Here is a 25,892-nt window from a genome sequence, read left to right as displayed (position 1 = left end):
AGGAAAACCCTCACATACAATCGCACAACAGACAAAGAAAGCACTGAGACTAAATACAAAATGTAATGAGAGTAGTGATGAGGGACAGGAGACAAGAGGGCTGATTAACAGGTGAGCTACATCAGCTAGAGTTTAGATTATCTGCCGAGCCGGGTTAGGGTTAGGTTTGGGTTAAAACGCAGCTCCCAGGATGGGCACAGGCACAAGGGGACCAACATATGTGTCGGCTTTGTCGAGTGCATTAAGTGCAACAAGCTGTTCGCCTTGACAGCAAATAAAACGGGGACTTGGATGATGAGACACACGAGCAGGCTTTTCAGGCAGAAAAGATGATAGTCAGCCTTTAGTGTCGTCTTTTGTTACTTCCCAAGCATAGGCTACCCCTGAGGGCGGGGCAAGCCCTCACAGAGAAATGCATTGAGTTTTTTTTTCGTTTCTTCATTCGATCCATTTGCGATCCATTCCATTCTGAATAAACAAACAGCGCAGTTTACATGCTTCGTCTTGTTGCATTATTCATTAACATCATTTTTTGGCCCCAATCTAAGCTCTAACTTCAGGACAGGACCGACATCACAAAATACACAAGGCAGGAAGTAAAACAAGACATAACAATGAAGAAACAACACTACGAAATAAAACCAGAAACCAAGGCATATAAAAAAAACAAGGATAGAACCGGGAAACCAAACGGGAACACTGAGTAAAAGAGCCATGAACAAGGAATGACAATACAGCAAAAACAGAAAACGGTGAACAAACAGGGAATTAATTATTCAAAATCAAACAGAAAAAACACAAATGAAACCACAACCCTAACATATCATTGGTCATGATGAATAACACATTAGCTGATCAATATGTAGAATTCAGAATTCATGTCTATTATTTGAAACAAATTTTGTGTTATTTCCTTACACTTCTTTATTTTATTTAATCTACAAACCGTCTGACTGTCAACGCATTTGTCTGGTTTGACAACTTATTTAAAAAAAAAAAAACACACATTCGTTGGATAATGACTCCTCACAAGTTGTGATTGCACAATAAGCCCTAGCATCTCTCTATATAAAGGCAGCTGACTTGTGGTGAGTACAACAGAATTCAGCAGACCAGTTGACTTCTTCCTGCTGAACATTCACCGTCAGCAGACACGTAAGTCTTCAAGAACTTATAGCTTTCTTTGGACCATATATTTTTCTATTTCAGATCTCAATCAATTATATTCAGTGTACGCAGTGTCGATGGGTGCCACATGTACATTTAAAATATAATTTTAGCTGTCGTTATAATAATCCATATTTGACGTGATATATAATTTGTCTCAGGATTATATTGAGCTCATCTGAAAAAGCACAGTCATGCTGCTAACTTGTCAAAATGTGTTAACTCATGATTTGTCTTTCTCTGATGCAGTTACCCACAATGGCCTACATCTCACAACTTGATGTGTCGCTTAATGAAGCTGAGATGAACCAGCTCAAATCACAAGGCTTCAAGAAAATCGATGTTAATCTGAACCAAGGAGCAGGAGGAAATGACATCTATCTTTGGTACAAAAATGGGTCAGTACCAATCACTAAGCTTCAAGCTACATACAGCCATGAAATGGCTGCTGGATTTGACAAAGCAGGGTACAAAAAGATCCCTAAAGATCTCAATGCTGGAGAAGTAGGTGACTCCATCTACCTTTGGTACTTCAGCGGGTCCGGAGAGTATGATACTCCTATAGTAGAGATTGATGTCAGTACAGATGCTGAGAGAGAAGCCCTGAAGTTCAGCACAGGCTGGGAGACTCTGGCCTGTGATCTAAACCGCAACGCTGGAGGGAAATGGATCTATGTCTGGGTGAAGAGAGAGAAACAAACCTTCATCTGTGATGTCAGTGCCACTAATAACTTCAGCTCAAACGATGACTACTTAACGGCAGGTTACATCCGTTTGGATGAAGATACTAACAGAGGTGCAGTAGGATGCTATGTCTTCATCTGGTACCGCCAGACCCCCGACCCCAGGCGTGCGCTCACTGATCTGCAAATCTCCACCAATGATAAAGAGTATCAGTCCTTTAAGCAGCAAGGTTACACTCGAGTGGTTGTTAACCTCAACAAGGGGACCGGAGGTAACAAGGTGTACCTGTGGTACAAGAAGGGAGACAAGCCAATTAAGACAACCACCCTGCTTATCAACCCAGCTGCTGTTCCAATGTATAAGAAGGCTGGTGCCACTGTTATAGAAAAAAATCTCAACACAGGCACTAAAGGCCAAATTAAGTACCTGTGTTTCCATCAGTGAAAGGCTGAGAAATCCTTCTTCATTGAAGCAGAGCTGAGCATTCCCAACACTCACTGAAGTGGAAAGCAAAGATCATAAATGTTGTTAAATCATTCTGGTGATGGGCTCTTTCTTCTGCTTTTCTTCAATATAGAAAACATTGTGATTAATTATGTTACAGTAACACAACTGGTAATATCAGAAAGTAATAATGGTAAATGTCTCATACTCTTAGACTGTTAATATGACTAATGTTTCCAGTCTGTGTTCTACTGTTAAACTTGCTGTTAATAATGATGTTAGTGATTGAGTATTAAAGCTTTGTATCACTTTATTCTGAACATTTCCTGTTTTTCAATAAAGACAACTTTCCTTGCAAAGTGAGTTTGCTTCAGACTCTTCACAATAGAAACTTCACTTTTAGTGAGTGACAGTACTTCATCATCTTATCCCCATCACTGTTATCATGCTGACAAATCAGGGCCCATGTTTATCAAATAGTGACACGTTGCTCTTCAAAAGAGCTCAGGAGGTGTCGAGTTGGTTAAGAGTAAATCCTAGATGAGCGCAGTACAGTAACAGGTGAGCAAACTTCTCAGAAATGTTTGTACAATACAAACAATCATTGGTCACGACGAATAAGACATTAGCTGAGCATTCTTTAGTCAAGAAATTTTATCTTAATGAACAGGAAGCATTTTAAAAAGCATGCTTCCTATATTAAGATTTAGAGACTTCAGAGTCTATATCTTTATAATAAATATACATTTTACCCCATTTTAATGAAAGTTTATAAGGGGCTATTTGAGTTCTACTCTGTGTGCACACCAGATGTGCGCATCATTCTTTGTAGAGCTTATCGGGAAGGTATGAGGACGGAAAACGCTCCTACATGGTCAAATGGTTTGTTGGATATTAGGGATTTCTCACATATATAATGATTTTTGAATGACGAGCTCTTGCTGCTATCAGGGAAGTGTCACAAATGTGAAAAAGGTCAATGCATTGCAATGTATTAATGTATACAGTATAATCATGATGAACAGGGTTTCTTCTCCTTCCATACTAATAGCTCAATAACCCTTAGTGCTTTGTAAATAACTGCATTAACATCACATTTAACTTAACTGGTAGAGGCCTAAAAAATGACCATGTTGTAATGCTGTGTTAATAATTTTAACCACAAGAAATGCAGCCAGCAAAGACTTGAATATTAGTGTAATAAAAATCAGTTTCTGCCACGTTTAAGTAAATTCTTCACAATAAAAACTCCCGTGTTATTTTGTTAGTTAAATGCTTTTGTTTGAGCAAAATCAGAAAATGTTGGGTCTTCATCAGCAGGATTGAACATTATCCTTTAAGCGAACATGAAAAGTAAAATAAAGGAGATATGATATAGAAAGTAAAAACAACAGAGATTCAGTTACAGATGTACTGAGAGATAACCACATTGAGGCTGTTTTTCTCTCCTGTACAGGTCCTGGCGCCTGTCAGTTGACATTCTTTTGGCACACAGACAGACTGTGGGCAGCCCTTTTTCATTAGTTTCTAATGTATCATTTATGTGAGAGTAACAACTGACATTTATAAACACACCACAGCCACACACGCATGCACGCACGCACGCACACACACACACACACACCTCTTGCAGCCCTCTGGTAGTCACATGGCTCCATAATCAACCCAGTCTCATGGCAGTTCGTGATATGGTAATTGAATCTATTGATTCGTGGACAGGACACGATAATGCCTTTATTTTCGTGTGGTGATAACAAATTTTAAAGCAATGTATTTCAATGGGAAGCATATTTCGTGATCACCGAACAATTATGGTAGTGAGTAGTATTGATAAGGCGAAAATCTGGGCAGGGAGGTTGGTCGGGGTGGTGGATGGGTCAAATCACACTGGACTTTCACCTCGGAGACTGGGGTTCGCGTCCCGCGTGTTGCAGTTCCTTTCCACGTTATTTCTCTTCCTAACCACAACCGTCCCGTTGTTGTGGGCGGCGTGTTGCGTTTCGTTTCCCCGTTGTCGTGTGCCCCTGCGCACGGGGATCGCGTCCCGCGGTTAGCGGGCCCGTCCCGTTTGGCGGTTGTGGCCGGCGTGTGGCGTTTTGTTTCCCCGTTGTTGCGTCCCCCGGAGCAGGTTCGAAAATCGTGACCTTTACACGTTTAAAATTCGTGACATGTACACGAAATAAACGTCAAAATCGTGACCTGTACACAAATCAATAAATCAAAATAACATGACTATTTCACAAACTGCTGTGAGACCAGGTTGCCATAATATAACTGGCAAATATACAAGAATTTCATGCATCGGCCTACAATGGGAAAACTTTTGAAACTGGTGGAATACAGTAAAATTGTCAAATATCACCACTTGCTGACATTACAGAATGCATGATTTTATATTGCAATGACAGTGAGTTAAAAAAATTGGTTTTAATTGAAGTCAATGAGGCAATGGTGGCATTTTTGCCACCAAAGCCAGAGGGAGTATATGGAAATACATAAAAAATACTAATGCAATCAAATACATTTTGTTGCTAATCTTTGACATATCCATGACTCTAATTACCACCAAAGCTCTATCCCCTTAAGCTTGTATCATGTGGACAAGCCGACAGTTTTGTTGTCATTACTTAGAATTCCTCATGGGGGAGACAGAAACTACACACTATAGCTTTAAACTTACCTTATGTTTGATAATGCTGAATCATTTACAATATCCTTTGACTGAATTAAAGGACAATTCCGGTGCAAAATGAACCTAGGGGTTAATAACATATGTGTATCGAGTCGACCATTCTCTGGGATCTGTTTTCATGCTAATAAATTGACGTGGTTCGACTGGTCATGACTGTTTTCCAAGATGGCGCCTGCATGTAAACATGAACGCTACTGTCTTTATAATCTATCTTTTTAATAAACTGTCTGTAGGCTTACAAAGTTCTCCTAATTTGGTTTACATGTAGGGACCCTCATTATGTTACCGAAGAAGTTTGAGCCCTGTTAGTGGTGTAGAAATAGCAATTTACCCTATGCCCCGACTACTAGCGTTACAAGCTAATCATCGGTTCGCGGTAGCTTGTTTCAAACTACAGACACATTTAATTAGCATAAAAACATATCCCAGAGAACGGTTGACTTGGTAGACATATGTTATTAACCCCTAGGTTCATTTTGCGCCGGAATTGTCCTTTAATCTTGGCCTCATTGCATAAACTAAGGCGTTGTTGCAGCAAGATGAGTCTATGGTGTAGACACATATAGGCGACGGGCGACCGTTGACAGAAAACCCCGTCAATGTGATCAGTCGCGTCCCCGAGGTCCAGAAAAGTGCCGCAGAACAGACCAAAAAGACGAGAGAAGAGACGTAATACATCTCTATAACAACAGGCAGCACTGTAATCTCTGTTATGTTGCCCAAGAAATGAAAACCGGCAGCTGATTGGACGAACGCGTCACATGGGTTTGTTTTCTCCGGAAATTCAGAACCAGACTGTCATGGCGGCCGTTCAGAATACGATCTCATATTGTACTAAAATAGTTCACTGAAACATGTTGCTGAAAACATTTTAAGTGAGAAATAGGCCATGCAGTTGCTGAATCTGTCTTCATTTCAGCTCAACAAAGGTCAGTTTAAAAGATTTTCATCAGATTTTGAGAGAATCTAGTCACCTCATTCCGCTCGTCATTTCCGGGTGAGTCCCGACTTGTGTCAGGTCGGCCAAAATGAACGCCGACAGCCCCCCAGACGGATGACGGCACAGGACACACCGAACAGATTTGAGTCACTGACCTCGCCAGACTGTCCCACGGCCGATAATCGGCCTGATGTGTCCTGGCCAAAGGGAAAGCAAAGACAACAGCAGGTCATTCATAGGTCACAAGTCAGGGGACGAGAATATTCGGCCAGTCTGTAACAACCAAACCTCTTCATGTATAATTGTCTATCTACAGGTTCAAGGAGTTTACGTAGACAGCTGGATGATAACGGAAGGTTTTGTCTCAGGACTGTCTGCTTTTGGAGGTCGGTGGGCCTGCCAAACTTTAGCATACTTTCCAGAGAGAGAGAGACAAGCTGAACTAAGCTTTAGCATCTGTGTTTACGGCGGCTGCAATATCTTTGTTTAAGGTTAAGCTAAACGTAACGCCTCCTGCATGAGTTTAAATCATAGACTGTTAATATTAATGGACTACGCATCCGGTTCTGCGAAGTGCTGCAAATGCGGAAGTGCCTTAAACTTGCATTCTATCTGAATTCCAGCAGGGGGCGACACGTGCGGTTGCAAAAAGGAGGTCAGTTTCTATAGAAGTCTATGAGAAAGTGACCCACTTGTCACTTGATTTATGACCTCAGTAAACATCGTCATAATGAGTTTATGGTCTCAATCGCTAGTTTTAAGTCTTCAGCAACACAGAATGATGTTCATTTTTTTAAATTATGGTCGTTTATATTAAAATCGCCGATAAAGCAGGGGGTGTTTTAGGGCGTGGCTACGATGTGATTGCCAGTGAAAGTATGTAACGTAACGTAGAGTGTAATACTTAATTGTATCCTCGATTGAGTGTTCATTAAATGCTTCTTTACAAGTCATCAAGGTCTCCCGAACGTTTTTCACGTATGTGAAATGAGTTGTGCTGCTCCTGAGTTTTTCATGCCTGGATATCTTCAGCAGATTCTGACCTCTGGTTTTGTCTTGAGTACAAAGCCATGCAAAACACTAACTGAAAGAAACCATCCTGACCAGGAGGGGAGGGCCAAGCCAAGGTATAAAGAGAGAGAGAGAGCAGCTTACTCTCGGTGTGCATATCACAAACTAACCTTTGTCTTGTGTACCTTGCTCTGAGCATTAAAAGTGTGACAATACTGTCCTGTTCCTAGTTGTCAGGATGAGATTACAAAACAGAAAGCAAGGTTATTTTTTATTGATCCATACTTCTTTCCCCATGGAGACACGTGAGTGTGTTTTCTTGCACCATTATAACAATGATTTCCACTCCAGAGTTGTAATTTTTAGTTTTTTTATATTCATATTTATATTACCTTCAGCAGTGAAAGAGGTTAGTGATCTGCTCCGTCCATCATTCTGTTGTTTGGTCCGTCTGTCCATCCATCCATGTCCGTCTGTGTTTTGTTGTGTTTGTTTGTCTGTGACCAACATATGTTAGAATATACTAACTGAACTGATAGAATTTGGTGGACACATGTATGCTCCTAGGAAGAATTATTGCTAGATACAAGACCACAGTCAGTGAAACACACCAAAACCACAACTCAAGTCATTTTTTACACTTTTATTTTTGGGTTTATAGAATCAAATCCGATCAAAGCACAGCCACACAGTCCTGAAGAAGTTTCTGAGTGTTAAACTCTTAATAAATATGTAATATGTCTATGTGTTCTTCCCCTGATAGTGTTTCTTATTTAGTCACGTATATAAAAAGTTTTCAGGGGCAAAATGGCTTCAAGTTTATTAGCTAGATTCTCTACATTTCAGAGAATGGTTTATAAGGAACGTAATTCAATTAATTAAAGTTAATTTGTTTTTTCTTTGTGCTTGTATGTTTGTTAAATGATGTATTTTTGAATATTCGCTCAGGCTTTTTGTACCACAGATAAGTGAAAAGATTGTATTAGCCTGTTTTGGTTGGTACATAACAAAGTTATGAAAAAAACAAAAAACATTTCAGAGAATATTTATTTATTTATGAATCTTACACTGTAAACCTTTGATGTAAATTTACGGCTAAACAATGTCTTACTGTTTTAATGTTTTTAAGGATCATAATGGAAATGGAAATGCATTCTGGGAGAAAATAATATTACAGCACTATCTGCGAATGTTACAGATTACAGGTATTTACTGTTAATACCAATGCATCTTGGGAAAATAAAGGAAAAGGTGGGAACTACACTGCAGCCAGTATATTACTGTAAATTCAAATAATTTTTGTCAATTTACAGTAAAAATGTAAAAAACAGTATGCTTACTGTAAATAAGCAGCAGTTTGCTGGCGAAGCTGCTGCCAGTATATCACTGTAAATTCACAGTGAAAAGTTTTACAGTGTATAGCTATTTCTTTCTTCCTCTAGCACACAGCGTATGTAAATCTTATGGTAGGTTTCCACACAGCGAAATTTCGCTTTGCTCTCATTGAGGTTGAATGGAGACGAAATTCGCCCTGATTGAGCGAGATGAGAGCGAATCGCCGAGGGGAGCGAAATAAAGTTTATTTAAGTTTGTTTAACTTTATTCAAATGAGGACCACTCGAGAACCAATCAGGTCCGTGTGTTTGTGTTTGAAGGCGGGAGTTACAAAAAAAGTCTGACAAAGATGGCGGAGGTTATCAGCGCCGTATCATGAAAATTTTGATGTGATTAAAATGTTTCTACACGAACATTGGTACTTCTATCAACACGAATTGTGTTTTATATGACACACGAACTTAGTTAGGGCACATACACCACTAAATAGATCACTGTATATTTTAGTTTAAACACTCAAACTTTTCAGCTAGCCGACAGGCTAATCGCTAGCATGTTCGGACATTGGATTTCATTGTAGCCTAGCCAGGCAGCTAGCTAGCTAGGCTACTTGTGCATTTGTTTGATTACATGTTTTGTTGGCGAACATTGACACTTGTAGCAATATGGATTGTTGTTTATATGTCACACAAACTTAAACAGGGCAAACACACCACCAAATAGACCACTGTAGATAGTCTAAACACTCAAAATGATTCAGCTAGCCGACAGGTCAACCGCTTGCATTTTCGGACATTGCATTTCATTTTAAGCATAGCAAGGCAGCTAGGCTATATAGCCAGGTTACCAGAGCATTTATGAGCTAACATTTTACCGATGATTTGCTGCTGTGCATTTTTACCGCCCTGTCTTCTGACAGCCCGGGACATTTAAAAAAATGTTGCGGACTTGCGTGTTGTTTTCGCAACCACGCCCCCGAGGCAAACTTTCGTTGGCCGAAATTCGCGAGGTATTTCGTTGTGTGGAACCCTACCGTTATATCTTGTACACTGTCAGTGTATTAATCCTGATTTGTTTTGGTAACATGTCTGGACTGCTCTAGGGTGACATTAGGGTGGACTGTCTGCTCCATCAGTCGTAATTTACATGCACAAATGCATAGCCTGAGTGGCAATTCTCTGTAAATATCCCCCTGGACCTTAGAGAGAGAGAGACTCTCGATTCACAGGAGCAATAAAGACAGACACGCGTGCGACTAGGGTTTATTACTTTTAATCAATTCAGCTAGCTACAAAATGTCCACCACTTCACACACTGACAGGATACAGAGAGGGGTCTTTAATATTACATGCGTTGAGGACATCAATCTCACGGTTCAACCTATTGTGTCATTCAGGTCTAGGTATTTTAAATACCTTAATCTAACTACTCCACATTTTGGCGATTTGGTGTGCATAGCTCTAAAGTACAGAAGCAACAAAACAAAAAAAAAACCTTTTGTATGTATTTTTTTGTATCAGAGTATAGCTATTGTTATTCAATATTATCATAATTTTTTTTTTAACCAATAACAAACCACACGGGGGAGAATAAACTTACAGATACAGTCTTCTTATAAAAGTAAGGTCTCTCAGAAATATGCGTCTTTGCTTTACATTGCAAATGTTTATTTTCATCTTTTTCAGAGCATCCAAAACCTATGTTACAGTACACAACCAGTCCTCATCTTTCAGCACATAAATCAACATCTTCATCACTGAACTGCATAATCATTTAGAAAACAGGTCATAGTTTTATTTATTTTTTTGCAATACAACCCCAAGTCCTCACATTGTTTTCATCCTTATCTCACTTTTTTGATCCCTTTTTGCATTATTGTACAACAAGATGGTCACAGTCGGTAAATATATCGAGACAAAAAGAGTGGCACTATTGCAAACTTGCAGGAGTATGGAACGATCAACTGTGTCCTAATACAGAGCATGCGTTTTTTTGTCAATTTGCTACTGCCATGTAATCATTTTTTATATATATTTTTCAGACAGGTTTTATTTATAAGACTAAAATCTACCATTTGTCATGCAGAGAACGCACAAGTCACATCACTTGGAATGCAATGTCTAATACAGCTACGGAGAGTCTAGTTGCACATTGTCTAAACAAGAACTCAGTATGATTGCGATGAAGGAAAATGTACCAACGAATGCCTTTTGATTGTAAGTGCTCTTTGCAATATCCCGTCCATCTGCACCGTCCCTTAGGAAATCATGATCTTGTTTTCAATCTTTTTGTCCTGACAACACCAAAATGAGGAGCATGACAGTAGCCTAAATGGAATGACACAGTTTTACTAAGACGATACTGAGATACTGAAAAGGAAAAAGAATAAAAACAAACAGCTTGTATAGCATTCCTATTATATACTTGTCATCCAGAGCAGTGTACTTTTATATATATATATATTATATATGATATATGATAATATATGATATATATATATTCTGATAAAGAGAATTAAAAACTTCACAGGTGAGCTAGAGAGCCATCAAGTCAGCACTATATACAACCTTTGGAAAGAATGATATACGGAGTATAAGAAATCATCTTTTTACGAGGACAATCATCTTGAAAAAGCTCGACAGACGACACACAGAACAACATTTACAATGGGGGAGGGGAGGTGATATGTGCATGTGTGCAAACCTAGAAGGTCAATACCATGATGAAAGCATATCAGCGCCTGTAGATGTGCGGCACGGGACGCCGGGACCATCGCGCTCGGGGCGCACGGCGTTTAGCCACTGCCCAGCATCTTTGTGGCGCGCTGGTTGGCCTCGTCAATCCTGGTCTTGTTGGAATCAGCCTGGGTGGAAGGAAAAAGGGACAAAGAAGGAAGATAACAACATCAGTTTGCTTGTATTGGCAGCCAGGGGCCAGTTGTCAGATCCGGTTTTCTCGTGCACCGATTCGCTAGTCAAGGGCTGGCACTCCACCAATTAGATTGGTCATTGAGTCCGACTGCCCACTGGCTGATTCAACAATGCCGACGGCCATTTCGACTGACGACGGTACGGAACACACCGAACAGACTCGAGTCACCGACCTCGCCAGACTGTCCGACGGCCGATAATCGGGTTGGTGTGTCAGCGCCTTTAAGCTAAAGTATAGTAGTCGGTACTCTGGCTTGGAAATAAACACTGTCAGTCCATCACATGCAGTTTAAAAACCTGATTATATTTGGGTTAAGGCAATACCCCGGTTTTTTAAACGCCATGTAAACACCTTACCCCAGGCTAAAATCAGAGTTCTCATACCCCGGTTAACAGACCTAGATAACTCCTTTAGTAACCGGGGTATTTATGCATGTTTATACACCTTAACCGGGGTAACATCTGGTTACATTATGTCTGCGCATGCTTCATAGGTTCTCTGCCGTGGTATTTGACCCAGATATAGAAGGAAACAGCTGGAAGCAACAGCGCCAAAAACAACAGCAACAACACAGGCTTTAAACCTTTAAACCCACTGAGGACTTCGCCATAGCAAGTACCATCAAGAAGATCTGAAAGTATCGTCCTTGTTCTCCCACATTCTTCCACATTATGGTGATTTGGACAAAAGTCAACCAGAAGAAAAAGGCTTTTTTTCCAACCAGGGTAAGACCATACCGTGGTTACTGCTGTGCATGTCAACGCACTGACAGATGTGATGCTGGTCTGTAGCTACCATTAACGACACTGAGGTCATGATAAACTATTTACACTATACAGTATACTTTTGCTAACTTCAGTTAAATTTGACAACTTTTAGGCCAACAAGTTAATAAAGGATTCATACATTCAATATATCTCTACAAGAATTGCCATCTGGCAATGCTGAGAGAGCTTTGAAACAATACGTATAATAAGTTATAACAAAACAAATCAAATGTTGAAAAAGTCAAACTTCTTTGTTTTTTGATGGTCAAACTATCAAATATATTTGGTAGATATTGGAGATACTGGGAAACGTGAATGAAAGCATTTCAAATTGTCGTTTAAAAAAATCAGAGCAGTCCTGCACTCTACATTTCCTAAAATGTATGAGTGTTAAAGAGACCTGACATAAATAAATAAAAAGAAATGTTTGTGTTCTTGCTTTGACGCTATTTCCAAATTTGATTCAGTGTGATGTTGAGATCTTTCCACCCTGTCAGAAGAGGGGTTTGGTTTGCACATTCTGCGCTCAACCTATTCAGCCAGTTATTTTGAATGCATATATTTGTTTCCGTGTTTATCAAATTCCACACATTAGTGTTACTTATTGTGGCAATAAACCCTTTCCTGATTTCTGATTTTATACCTGTCTTTTTCTATATCTGTTTTTCTATTTTTTAACTGCTCTTTAATGTTTTGTGTAAAGCACTTTGAATTGCCTTGTTGCTGAAATGTGCTACACAAATAAAGCTGCCTTGCCTTAAATAACGCTACAGTATAATGTACAAAAAAAAATGAATATAACCCCCATAATAAATAAGATAAAATGCTATTTAAAAATCTAGATCTTCCCGTGTGCCGTACCTTCTCCATGACCCTGTCGATCTGGCGGTTCTGGGTGTCGATCTCGTTGCCCATGTCCAGGGCCATGTGGCGCAGGTTACCGATGATACCGCCCACCTGCTCCAGATTCTCGTCCATCTCATTTTCCCGGGCATCATCTGTTACTCTAAACACACACACACACACACACACACACACACACACACACACACAACAAGGGCATATTTTAATACAGTGATGTCTGCATAAACACCAGGCCACCCATAGCACATATTGCCCTGTTGGCCAGGTTCAGGAAGGCACTGGCTGCGTCTTAAATCCATATTTCACCTCTGACCCTTTACTTGTCTGAACTCAGACCAGGCATCTGGACACTAGGGAGGATCCTGTGCACAGCAGTGTATTTTGTATTTTACTGCTGCATTCTATACGTTTTGTTTTGATTAATTAACGCTCAAATTACGTGCATCTATTTTTAATGACGTCCATCTTAATTTGCAATTTAAAATGACCAATTAAGATTAACATTTGTTACATTAAATTTGGAACAGGATACACAGCATGTAGCACATTTTGATACTACCGAGTATTAAATATGATATCGCCTGATTTCCAGCACTGGTCCAGTTCAATTTACAGAGCAATATAACCTCCAAACACCATTGTGTTCACCGGAAGAAATATAAATTGAGAAAAAAAAAATAATTTCACAAAACATCAATTATATATATATATATATTTTTTTAAGTTTGCTTAATTTCCCTAAAAGAGCTGGACTTTAGGGTTAGATGTTTAAATGATATAGAACACGGGTCTTCAGCATTTTTTAAGCCAAGGACCCCTTAACTGAAAAAGAGATGCAGCAGGGACCCCCTAGTACATATATTGTATAAAATGAAGTGGCATTTTGAACTGCCTAAAGACTTTATGCATACCTTTTCTGCATAGAATACTAAGCTATTAAAATAATAATTGTCGGCATGATTTTATAAATCATCTTTTAATGTTTAACATACAGTGAATCTTTAGGGATAACTGTATCTGTGGATGGCCTTAGTGACTACCTTATCTATCGGTCAGTAAGCAGTGGGGATTTATATTTGCTGACTATATGTTGGATTCATGTACAAATTCATTGGATTCATTAAGAGGACTCTGAGGACCCCCTAGGGGTCCCAGACACCCTGTTGAAGATCCCTGACATCGAACACTGGTTCTAAAACTGTGGTACAAGTACCACTGGTGGTACGCGAGCTCCCTCTAGTGGCACGTAGATGGAATCTCTGATATATAAAAAAGAAAAAAAAATGAAATAAATAAATTACAAAATATAATACTATGGAAATACTACAAATAAGTGTTTGTTTAAGTGTAATATTTTTGTTTCGATATCAGCTTGCTACATCGCTACGTTCATGCACGGAGTGCGCATACATCCATAATTAGTTAAGAGATGTAATGACAAGATCGTAAGCAGAGGTATATAATGAATGGTTCAAAAACACTGCAATCGTGGCTCCAAACTTGAACTATTAGGAAGGGAAGTGTGCATGAGGAGGAAATGTGGACAAGCACAAGTGCACTTGCAAAGTTTTAAACAAGAGTCTCCAGCGATGCTAGCAGCACTGTAAGGCTGTACTCTAAGCACAGCAGTGCGTTGAGCTAAATGCTACTGTCAGCACGCTAACATATCGATGTGAAGAAGGTATGATGTTCTCCATCTTATTAGTGTGTTAGCCAGCTAAGATAAAGCACAAAAAGCCTGAGGCTGATGAAACACAGACCGACATTTGCCATCCATTAAGCCACGAGTATGGCTCAAAAGAGGATAGCCTGACTTTTTTGTCCTTTAGTTTGGGTCAGGTTTGGAAGATGCAAAATTCTCAAACTCCCAGAATGTAACCTCCAAGTGTGGAAATCACCCAAACCTTTAAACTCTACAATTTCAATTTATAATGCAGGTTTTCTGGATAAAAAAATCATATTCTCCAGTCCCAAACTGAGATAAGACAAATAACATTATTAGGGGTTATTTAGTATTCTATTTTCTCAGACTTTAGAAAGCCCCTCTAGAGCCACAGAAAAACATTAAACTGTATGACTGTTTTTATGGGTTGTGGGCTACTTCCTATCATAAATAATCTGAGGTAAAATTCAAATAATTCAAATTGGTTCAGTTGGCAAACTCAAACTGATTACGTTTTTCATTTTAATTTTTTTAACACTAAACCAAAAAATCTCCACATTTCGGGAAATACACATATTTGCTTATTAAAAGTGTTAAATCAGAAGTTTGATACCACTCTCATGTCTTTCCGGTCAATATGTAGCTAGAGCCAGGAGAGCAAGTCTAGCTTTACTAAAAGACTGGAATCAAGAGGAAACAGCTAGCACCTCTAAAGCTCACTAATTAACATTTTCTATCTCGTTTGTAATTAATTTGTGTAAAAACCACAAGTTGTGGGTTTACAGGGTGTTATGTGTCGGACTTTTTCTTGGCAGGGAGCAGCGACTGTTGTTTTTCACACTTTAGTTTTAGTACGGATTAAACAGACAGGTTACGCTGTAACTTTGTAATGAGGACCAAAAAAATCTTTATGGTAAGTGGATTGTTTCCTCCTGTTTCAAGTGTTGTGGAAACTTTCCTCTTAGCTGAAAAAAATATATATACAAAACATGAATTTGCAGAGATCATCTGTCTTTTCGGAGCTTTATTGCAATAAGCAGCTTACACATTTGCAAATGCTGATCCCGCGGGCTTGTCAGGCTGGAAAGAGATGACAGTTTAGATGAAGGTACTTACTCTATACATATTTTCACCCTTGGCAGGTGTCCTTAAACACACAGTGTTTCTTTCTGTCACAGTCTCTTTCTGTCTCTTTCTGTCTCTGTCGCCTGAGAATCAACCAGAATTAATTCAACAACTTGGCCTTTGATAACATTGGCTGGGAAGCTGAAGGCTGAAAACCCAAGGTTTTACGCAGTATAGGCCTAATATAAGACAGTATACCATAATCATAGGTGAATAAGGTTAGAAACTGCCAATACACAAGTCTTTATGCTAAGCTAAGCTAATGGTTTCCTGGCTGTAGCTTCACATTTACCGTACAGACATGAGAGTGGTATCAATCTTCTTGTCTAACTCTTTGCAAGAAAGCCAATAAGCATATTTTTCCATCTTTCTACTTTGTGTGGGTTCCTTCCTGGTTCTCTTACAACCCAAAATGTCTGCACCACCTCCACATGGGCACTCATATTCCTCTGATATGCATACCCACACCTCTTTCTTCATCCTCATACTTGGATCTCCATCTTAAACCTCAAGCTCCCCTCTTACCGGCGGATGAAGCCTCCGCTGATGGCCATCTGTTCGCGCTCGTCCACCACGCGGGCGGGCTGGCTGGCCACCACCCCATCCTGGTTGTTCCCCCAGGCCTTACTGGCTCCGCTCTTCATCCTGGTCGCCGATAGGCGAAGAGGAGGACGAGGAAGAACAGTTACTCAACAGTTTAACCGAACAGATTCATCATTAACCTCAACCAGGCTGGCTTCCCATTAGTCAAATCTACATAGAGAGCCTTTGACTTGAGGTACAACATATATATATGTACATATATATATATATATATATATATATCAGTATGTAGTGTGATCAGCTGACACAAAGGTGTTATTTGGTTTCATGCATCCAGCACATAAATATATGGTAGGGACTAGACTAAGTCAAGCAAAGCATAGCAGGCACAGACTGGTTGGTAGATTGGGTTTGGTACAGGCTCATTCTGTTGTTACACAATAGCAATGTGTGTGATGTTAATTCTTGTGAAAATAAAATATACTGTTCAGAATCGAGCACAAGTCACATCTGTGTGTTTTGTGTATCTAAGCATGCATTTCAATAACTTCAACATGTAGTATGACTCAGTGAGTACGTTTACATGCACACTAATGTTCCGCTATTATCATGAATATGACAATATCCCGAATTTGATACAGGTCATGTAAACAGCCTATTCCATTTAGTTAGTCCGAATAAGGCCTTTTTCTAAATTTAGCATTTTACTATTAAGAAAAATTATTATTCGTGTTATTCATGTTTTAGAAGCATTCTTTGGCCATGTATACAGCGCATTCAGAATATCGTCTCAATCAGGGTTTTTACCACAGTTTACCACTGCCTGTTTACGGCGTACGGTCAGCTCTGTGTGTTGCTATGGTTGTTGGACACAAACCAACCAGCCAACAGTTGTGGAGTACAAGAGATGCACACCCAAAAGAAAAGCCCACATCTCTGGTAGGGAGAAACACACCTACTTTTAAACATTATGAAAGACTTGGGTATCAACAGGTTTATGGCTATGCACAAACATCGCAACGCCGTCAAGAACGTAGTTAAAGGAATGAAAGAGGGAGGCTGTGTTCGCACGGTATAACCACTCTGCCCTTTTGCACAGCTGCATGAAAAGGGGAATATTTGTGGAATATTCATTTCAATTAGCCATGTAAACAGCTTAGTTGGAATATTGTCTTTTTCAGAAAATAAGGACAAAAATCGGAATAATTTTTGCATGTAAACATAGTCAGTGTCTGACAATACCCTTTTCCTTTCCCTTTTGAATTATTTCTTTTTTAAACCATCCTACTGGCACTTCTGTGTTGTTGCCCGCCTCCCCCACCCCCACCCAACTCCCACAGTTAAATGTCCCAGTGTGACAGAAAACAGAGAAGAGACGAGCTTTCGGCAGACACACAACACAGAGTGTACAGGACTGTCAGAACATGGTTAGGAGGGACGACGAGTAATGCGAAGAACAAAACTGCCAAACGACAAAATGAAAAAAACAAGAAACTGGAGGGAGTCAACAGAGAATAACACCATGGTTAACTAATCCTAGGCCTACAGTAACACCCCCACCCTCGCTTATTTTTGCATTTTTTATGTTTTCATAATTCCAGGTCCAGAGTTGAGTATTACGTAGCGGTGAGGCAGAGGAGTGAAGAGAGTGATAAGGATAACACTAACACCTCCCATTGTAATCTGTGTCTGAGTGTAGAAAGTGTACGACAAATACAGCTGTGCTAACGCGATATGCAATCACAGCTCGGCTGCATGGCTTTGTAAATGACGTCTCTCTCTGCCTGTCCAACTGTCCGATTCAGCCTCTGTTTTGGCACAAAATAGTCTCTCTCTTCTCTCTCTCTCTCTCTCTCTCCTGAGAAATGAATCTCATATCCATACATCTGTTTTCATCAGCCATTCAACACTACTCTGGCATTTCTTTGCTTGAATTGCAGCATCAGTTGCTCAGTTCTGTATAACCTTGGAGTGCTGTGTGGATGCACTCTCTGTATCAGGGATGGCGATGGCTCAGCCTCCTACACTGCTTTTAATAATAGAAATGGACTGAGGCGACGCTTGGCTTAGCTCCCTGTCCCCGCTGACACACACCAGTGTGCTAAACACACACGCTACCCTTGTCTGAGTCCTTCATCTTTTTGTACCTATTTCTTTTAAGCTTCCTTCATTCCTTAATATTGCACATTCTCTCGTATCTCTTCTCCACTCCTCTCCCATCACTTTTCTTTCATTTCATATCCGGGTCTGTTTCCTTCCTTATTGAAATATGCTTCGTCGCAGTCTCATAATGGATATAATGCACTTCTCTAATCAGCTTTGCTGTGATTGAACTGAAATGATCTGATTAGATCATATGAGGATGGCAGATCCAGTGCTAAAACTGAACTCATTCTATCTAATTTATTCCCCGAGTGACCTGCAAGTTGAGCTATATCCACTAATAAAACAGGCATGAAGACAGCCAGAATCCAAAGGGCATTACGGTAAGTACCAGAAAACCAACACAAAAAACCCCACCTAACTCTGATAGACAGTCAGCATGCTGAAGGGATTCAAAAAATATCCCAGCATGTATGAATGAAATCTGAAAGAAATCCAAAATAAATATGTCTGTTTTTATGTCTTTCTAGCATCCATTTACGGTTGCATTCAGTTAGAGCTGCCTTCCCAGCAGGCTATCATGCCACTCTCTGATATGGCTGACCTACATGTGAGCGAGTTCCCGCGGGAGAGGGAGCTTAGCAAACAGTAATGTTGAACAGGATAAAGCCTGGATAAAAGCTTCTTTAGCACAGCGCTCTGCAGGAGAGGTGGCACTGCAGAGAAACTGCAGCAGAACCAGACGCTCGCCACGCGCAGCCATGTAAAGACATGGGCACCACAAAGAACATGCGCAGTGACAAGATGTATTCAATTACACATCAAACATGACTCCATCCCTGAAAACATCTCACTGCGCATGTGTGCTAACCCAGTTTCCAGCTCCCTCCTGTTTTTCTCCTTTGCTTTGAATGTGTCATACTGTCATTTTTTTTGTGTTCTCTGCCTTCCTTCTACCAATGACAAATTTGTCATGTAGCATTTCTTCTTTTCTCTTCCGTTTTGAACCATTCTTTTCTTTCCTTTCTTAAATTAACATTTATATTGCCCTGCTTTTTTTGCACTTAATTTGGATTCAGTCCAATCTACAGAATCACAAATTTTGGCTGTAATCCTGAAAGTGGCATACAACCTTTTTCAGTTGCAAATTATATAAATGTATTGCTTGAGGCTACATCTACACTGCTACATTTTCATTTTTAAGTGATGTTCTGAGACGTCAACACGAGAGTTTTAGCTCCGTAGCAAAACCTAATCTTCGTTTATATTAACAGGTCTGACAACACATATCACATGACCATTCGTATACAGTGGCCAAGTGCCGTTGTTAACAGGAAGCAGATTGTCTGGCGTTACTCTGCAGTTGAAAATCATGGATGTATAAATTGAAAATACAGAAAATACTTTGGGGAAAGAACAACAATGGTGAAAAGTAAGACCAGGGGTTTATTTGCTTAGACCGACGACAAGGTGGAACTGTTACTGAAAGGTATGTATGCCTTCATAACCGATAAGACTGAATGACGGGTGTCATTGTTTCCAAAGGTCTCTGTTTGTGCCCGTCCAGACTACGACTCCTGGGGTTTTAAAACCAAAATGGGGGCAAAAGTGTTTCCAAATGTCTCTGTTTTAGGGGCTCAGAAATGCCGGAGTAATGTGGACGCAAGGCGTGAATAAAAACGTGGTAGTGTAGATATAGCCAGAATATTTTGCCAGAGTTTTCGACACTTTTGCTGTGTACAAATACAAAATCCCTTTTAGGAAATGTATGTTTTAAGCTCAGTCAGTTTTCTTCTCTCATTTTTTTTTTCCCAGAGATTTTGACATTTTTTTTTAAATTAGACAAATTAATCCATTCTATCTATCTGCTGTTAATTCCCAGTTTACCAGAAAAAAAAACAGGCTTTGCCCTATTCTGCTAAATAAAACATAAACAGATCTGTAAATCACCATCACCATCATCAACATCACCTTCATTGTTGATATCACGATCTTAGCATCATCATGTGTAGCATTGCTGTTATGAGTTGCATTGTCAGGCATGCATGAGCATTCAAAAGGGTCATGCTCGTTAGTCATTCCATATCTTTGGCACTTGGTGGTTCCAAAATGGTGGTAGGGGGTGGGGGGTGGGGAGGCTCAGAGGGAAACAAAAAAAAGTACTTGTCGCCTGCAAAGAGGTGAGGATCTACTGGATGTTAGAGCGGTGCGGTGGTGGTAGAGATCATGCAGATGAGGAGAAGTGTCAAACAGTCCTGGACCAGGCTGACCAAAGGCATTTTGGGACCAAGATCACTGAATTCCCAGCTGGAGTCAACACATAAAAAATGATCTGAGTGCCAAGATGCTTCGGGAGCCCCAGCCCTGCTCTTTTAGATAAATCTTATAGATTTTTTTCTTTTTTTAAAGTTGGGAAGGCCAACAGCTACAGTGATATCATTGTAGAAGTCCACTCTTCCCATCACTTTGCATTACCACTAGCGATGTAACAATACACTCAACTCACGATTTGATTCACAATTTTAAATCCACTTTTTTGAAATAACTAAATAAATGGCTAAACAAATCTCTTCAAATAAATAAACTATAAAGATCTAGTGACGTCTGAAGTCAAACAAGTGAAATCAAAAGTAGATTACGCCCTAGGCTGTTTTTTGTTTTTATCTTGACTGGTTGTAATCTTTACACATTTATATCGATTTTTAACCTATTCACAATGCATTGTTACATCCCTAATTACCACTAAAAGAAATTCCTCTTCAGAAGGAATCAGATCAACTGTTACAAGTGAGACTTCTACAATGGCTACACCTGCATGTAGATGACCTTCATTATACAGGTGTTTGGAGAAGTGGAAGCTTAGAGAATGGGGTACTTGGAGAAGGGCTCTTGGTAGGAGGGTGTTAAGAGAGGCACTTATTGATGAACCATTGGGTTAGGCTGAGTGGAGAAGAGTTTATGTGGAGGACTGGGCTTTTTGAGCTTGGCTTTATAGGATTTGGGTGTCCCCCAGTCTATTTGCACATGTCTGGTTCGACTGCGCCCCACCAGCAGCAAAGAAAGAAGTGAGTTAGAGCATGGTGGTTATATGGCTCATGACAGTATGTAATTTGGAAGTATCCGTAGCGATGGCCCAGACTGATTATGGGATGCTTGCCAGTCGTGGAGCTGTGAATACTGGGATACTGTATGTCTGGAGGCCAATCCAGGGGAGACATAAGAAGAACACAAGGCTGCTGCATGTGCCCGCAATTATCTACAGTATGTGTCTGTGCATTGTCTCAATTTTTATTCAAGTCGAACTGAAATTTAAATTCATGTTTGCTCAGAAATCACTTTATATATACACATAGAACATTAGTGTTCTCCAGGGGTCATTAATTTTTGTTTCCGACTGACAAAATCAGTACTGCTAGTCCGATTGGTGCAATACTGGAGCTGTTGCGATGGCCAAACTTATCTGTAAGGTCTGGCTATACCACCTATCTATTCTGTGATAGGGGGAAATAACACTCTGGCTTGTTAGTGTTTCTTTGCACCAATCACAACCGTCCTGAGCGACGCTAAGCCCTGATAACGGAGCTAGTGAGAGGGGTGGAACATCTGGCGTGTCTCCTACACTTTATCCTGGCAATGTACATCCATTGAGCCAGACTATGATTTGAATAACTGGGTAACATATGGAGCGCTCAGCTTACAGGACTACCAATTGCTGTGAGTTCTGGCTGACTGGTCATTTGCCACATTCGTAACCCTTAAAAAAAGATCCAGCTAACATTAGCTAGCCCCCTCCTTTCTATAATACAAGACGGACTGCGTCACTGAGTGTGTACAAACTGCTGATGATTCAGCAAGTGAACAAAAAGTAGTCTAATTTTGTGGGAATATTAGCAAGCTACACTAACTAGGCTATCTTCCGCTTTCCGAGAGGGAGCTAGTTAGCATAGCTTGCTAGCTTTTACTTTGCAAGCGGAATACAAACTGAAGCTACGCTAACTAGGCAATTTTCACTTTCCGAGGGAGCTAGTTAGCCTAGCTTGCTAGCTTTCACTTTGCAAGCAGAATACAAACTTAACAGCATGATGGTTCCTCACAAATTTTGAATGTTGTAAAGGGACAGGCATCTTAAATCACTAATGGCACACGACCAACGCTATGTGGACTAACAGCGTGTCATCCCTCAAATGGCTTGAAGCCTAGATGCTGTTTCTGAAAAATAAGTAAAAAAAAAAAGTTTTATCCTCTTTTGAAAAATGGAAAATCAGTCGCAGATGATCATAGTCCTGACAGAAGAAGTGGAGAAATCAAATTTCAGTTCGACTTCAAGTGTACTGTGTGTTGTCTGTGTGTGTGAGTGTGGGAGAGAAAGTGTTTGAAAGCACATAATGGCCTCCAGTGTCCACCTCGTATGGATGTGAAAGGGCCGGAGTCAGAGTTTATTTGGAGACGGAGCAGAGCGGACTATTGGCTGATGTCCATCGTGATGTCACTTCTACCTCGATTAGATTTTTGATTTCTCAGATATTTATTCTTTTTTTTTTTTTTTTTTTCAATGGCAGGCAGGCAGGCAGGCAAGCAGCACCTACTTGTTACATGGACAGGAGCAAAGACCACAGAATTTCCCTAGATCGTTCAAATTCTTTTCTGCATCCTTCATGTCCTTATTGATTTGGTCCATTCCCTCCTCGATGCGCTCCAGTTGCTCTGATTAAACACAAGTCATTTATCCCCCACAGAACGAAGCACGAGAAGAGAGAGAGGGAGGGAGGAAGAGGAAGAGAGAGAGAGATAAAGAGAGGACAAAGGAGAGAAGACAACAACTTCAGACACTCACTGTGACGAAAGAAAGTAAAACAAAAAAGAAAAAAGAAAAGAGGAAAAACTGGACGCCACCACATATGTAGAGAACCTTTGGGGCACACTGTCAGTACCTACTTGTTACATGGACATATGAAAAGCCCACAGCATTTCCCTATCTCTTTTAAATTTTTCTCGGCTTCCTTCATGTCTTGGTTGATATGGTTCATGCCATCTTCAACACGATCGAGTTGCTCTGGTCAGGACAAAGGGATGACAGTAGTGGAATGAATTTCATTGACTGGTTGACAAGCAATATGAGTTATGATGTGTGTATGTGCGTGTGTCATGGTGAGCGACTAACGCTGAACTAAATTTCTATGATTTGGTGGGATAAAATACAGAATTTTGGGCCAGAGAAATGTATAAAAAGCACACAAAAATCAAATAATGACAGTGAATACTATTTCTCAGTGTACTTGGAGAATTTGGTTGAAATCTTTTTAAAATTGACGTTAGAGGAATATTTTGACCTTTCGGGAAGTGTGCTCAGTCTCATTCTAGCTGAGTGTTATATGAGAAGATTGATACCACTCTTAGGTGTCAATCTTCTCATCTAACTTTGCGCAGGAGCACAAATGTATGTATTTCCAAAAAAGTCAAACCATTCCCTTAATTGTTCCATGTGACACATTAAGTGTTAAAGTCAGAGACGAAGAGATTCAGTCCTTGCAGTTTAAATCCTTGCGACTGTGTTCGGAGCAATTATTTTATAATTTCATCAGACCAATGCAAATAAATCTCACTTGAGAGCTGTTTAATTTGGGGCCAGCATCATGCAACACTGAGAGGTCATTAGATGAATGGCTCTGATGGGCTGTGGATCAAGGCATGATCATGGGGAACATACCTTTTTTTTTTTTTTTTTAAGAGGCTACTCAAAGTTCTTTCCATCACCGTTTTGGTGAATTACATTGTTACATGTTGCTGCCACATTGGAATAACTAAAATGAACTGGCTCATTTAACTGAACACTGCCTCTGTTGCTTTGTCTGCCTTTGCAAACGTTCAAGGTAAAAATTCTGAGTGTCATTAGATTCAGTTTTTGTCCTGGCGACGGTTCTACAGCACAAAGAATTTTCCATCCCGACTGTGTTTAAAGGAAATACGGTGCAAGCAGAGTGTGAGAAGGTGAGGCACAGTTAAATATGGAGCTGATTCAAAAAGTAGTTAATTGACTTTTACAGATTTGTAAAATCCCTTGATGGCATGCATTTATGTAAATATATTCAACCAAGAAAGGATCCACGTTGAGTGTGTGTTGGAGTGCAGTGGGGTAATGGAGTTGAGCATGCAGCACTCATTAAAGATTAAATTGTTAAGAAGAATTTCTTTTTAGAAAACCTCTACACCCTTTTATAACTGTCTCATGAATCAAGTGCCATAGAGCTGCAGGCTCTTCTGCCTGCACAAAAGTCAATAACGCAGGGTCAGAGGTCAGCTCAGGCTTACAGCTTCCTGTGTGTCCAGTCAGCTGTTGCAAATGGTTTTGCAGGGGGGATCCTGCAGGTGCAAAATAATGTGGACACTAGGAATGAGGGGATCAATGAATGGTCGGAGGAGGGCTATAGCTTTCATCCCCCTGATTGAACAAGCGTGTTGATGCAATTACGGCTCTCTCTTACAGGATTGGGGAATTGGTTTACATGCCTTCCAGCCAATGGGAGAGCTGAAGTCCCATGTCCTCGCTAGAGCCAAGTGAAGCACAAGGTAGCTTTTCATAGTTTTACACTGCCACTTTTAGCTGTGATGCACACTTTAAACCAGTGCTGTAGTACTCAAGTCCGGTGCCGGACTCAAGACCTTTTTCTTATTGTCTTGGACTCGCTGGTATTCGCACTCAGACTCGGCCAAATATTCTTGCTGGTCTCGACCGAGTCCAGCAAAATATGTTTTTTTTTCTAAAGTAACTTCCTCCTTTAAAAAAAGCCAATGATGAAGCGTGATTGTTCAGAAAACAGGAATTGGATTAATGGGAAATCCATCTAGAACAGGGATTGACATTGGTCGCCTGGTATGTGCCTGACTGCGTCATAAGCCTCTGTGCAGCACACACACGCGGAGGCATCAGTCATTTTCATTTTTGGCCACAGACACAATGTCGGTTGTGGACTTTGTACTATGGATTCTTCAGGACGAGTAATACGTAAAAAAAATGGGAAGATGTCAGTTTTTAGTGACACCTGTGTTTCCATCGGCAGCCCAGAATGTTCTTGTTACACCATAATAAAATAACTCAACATCTTATATGTGAAGCTGCACTTCAGCTATATGTGATTTAAGTGAAACTGCTCTACTTAAAGTAATTAATATGGCCTAATTTGACCCTACAGTGTTACTCTGCACTTGCTTTTTGATCATTACAAATAAAAATGCATAGGGATCATCCTAATAAAGAAGATATAATGTATCTGCATCCCATAAATTATGAACAGGTAAGTAAGTGGTCTTGAAGAGGATTCTTTTTTGTCTCATTTGGACTCGGTCTTGACTTGGACTCCAACCTCATTGGACTCGGACTTTACTCGGTCTTGACGGACATGTCTTGGACTCGACAAAGGGGGTCTTGACCACAGCACTGCTTTAAACCATGTTATTTACTGTGGCTTGTTGGCTTGCTCGTTAACAAACTGCATGTAACCAGGGATTGTACAAAGCTGTATATGGGTTGATAGAGAAGTGATTAAATATTTTGTCATTACCAGCTAAATCGATCGTTTTTTCTTATCCACCTCTTGTATTTTTAAACCTCTGGACTGTTAGCAG

At 40.1% G+C, this 25,892-nt stretch overlaps 2 protein-coding genes across 2 annotated transcripts in view; one reads left to right on the top strand and one right to left on the bottom strand.

Moving 5' to 3' along the window:
• Window positions 1–996: 996 nt before the first annotated feature.
• On the top strand, window positions 997–2,641 carry LOC120546991. The gene is made up of 2 exons (XM_039782325.1): window positions 997–1,155; window positions 1,417–2,641. The coding sequence occupies exon 2, from the start codon at window positions 1,426–1,428 to the stop codon at window positions 2,293–2,295; it is 870 nt and encodes a 289-aa protein (XP_039638259.1). The 5' UTR covers window positions 997–1,155; window positions 1,417–1,425; the 3' UTR covers window positions 2,296–2,641.
• Window positions 2,642–9,529: 6,888 nt separating this feature from the next.
• snap25a (synaptosome associated protein 25a) overlaps window positions 9,530–25,892 on the bottom strand; it is a 58,785-nt gene continuing 42,422 nt past the window's right edge. The window contains exons 5-8 of the mRNA XM_039781477.1: window positions 22,856–22,973; window positions 16,149–16,268; window positions 12,833–12,977; window positions 9,530–11,136 (exon numbers count right to left, since the gene is read on the bottom strand). Of these exons, the coding sequence (XP_039637411.1) occupies window positions 11,068–11,136; window positions 12,833–12,977; window positions 16,149–16,268; window positions 22,856–22,973 (452 nt within the window). The 3' untranslated portion in view covers window positions 9,530–11,067. The remainder of the gene's footprint in view (window positions 11,137–12,832; window positions 12,978–16,148; window positions 16,269–22,855; window positions 22,974–25,892) is intronic.

Source organism: Perca fluviatilis, chromosome 18 (genome assembly GCF_010015445.1).
Source record: "Perca fluviatilis chromosome 18, GENO_Pfluv_1.0, whole genome shotgun sequence".
In the NCBI taxonomy this organism is placed as follows: domain Eukaryota; kingdom Metazoa; phylum Chordata; class Actinopteri; order Perciformes; family Percidae; genus Perca; species Perca fluviatilis.
Note: the sequence above shows the minus strand (reverse complement) of the source record. Positions and strands in the feature narration are given on the sequence as shown.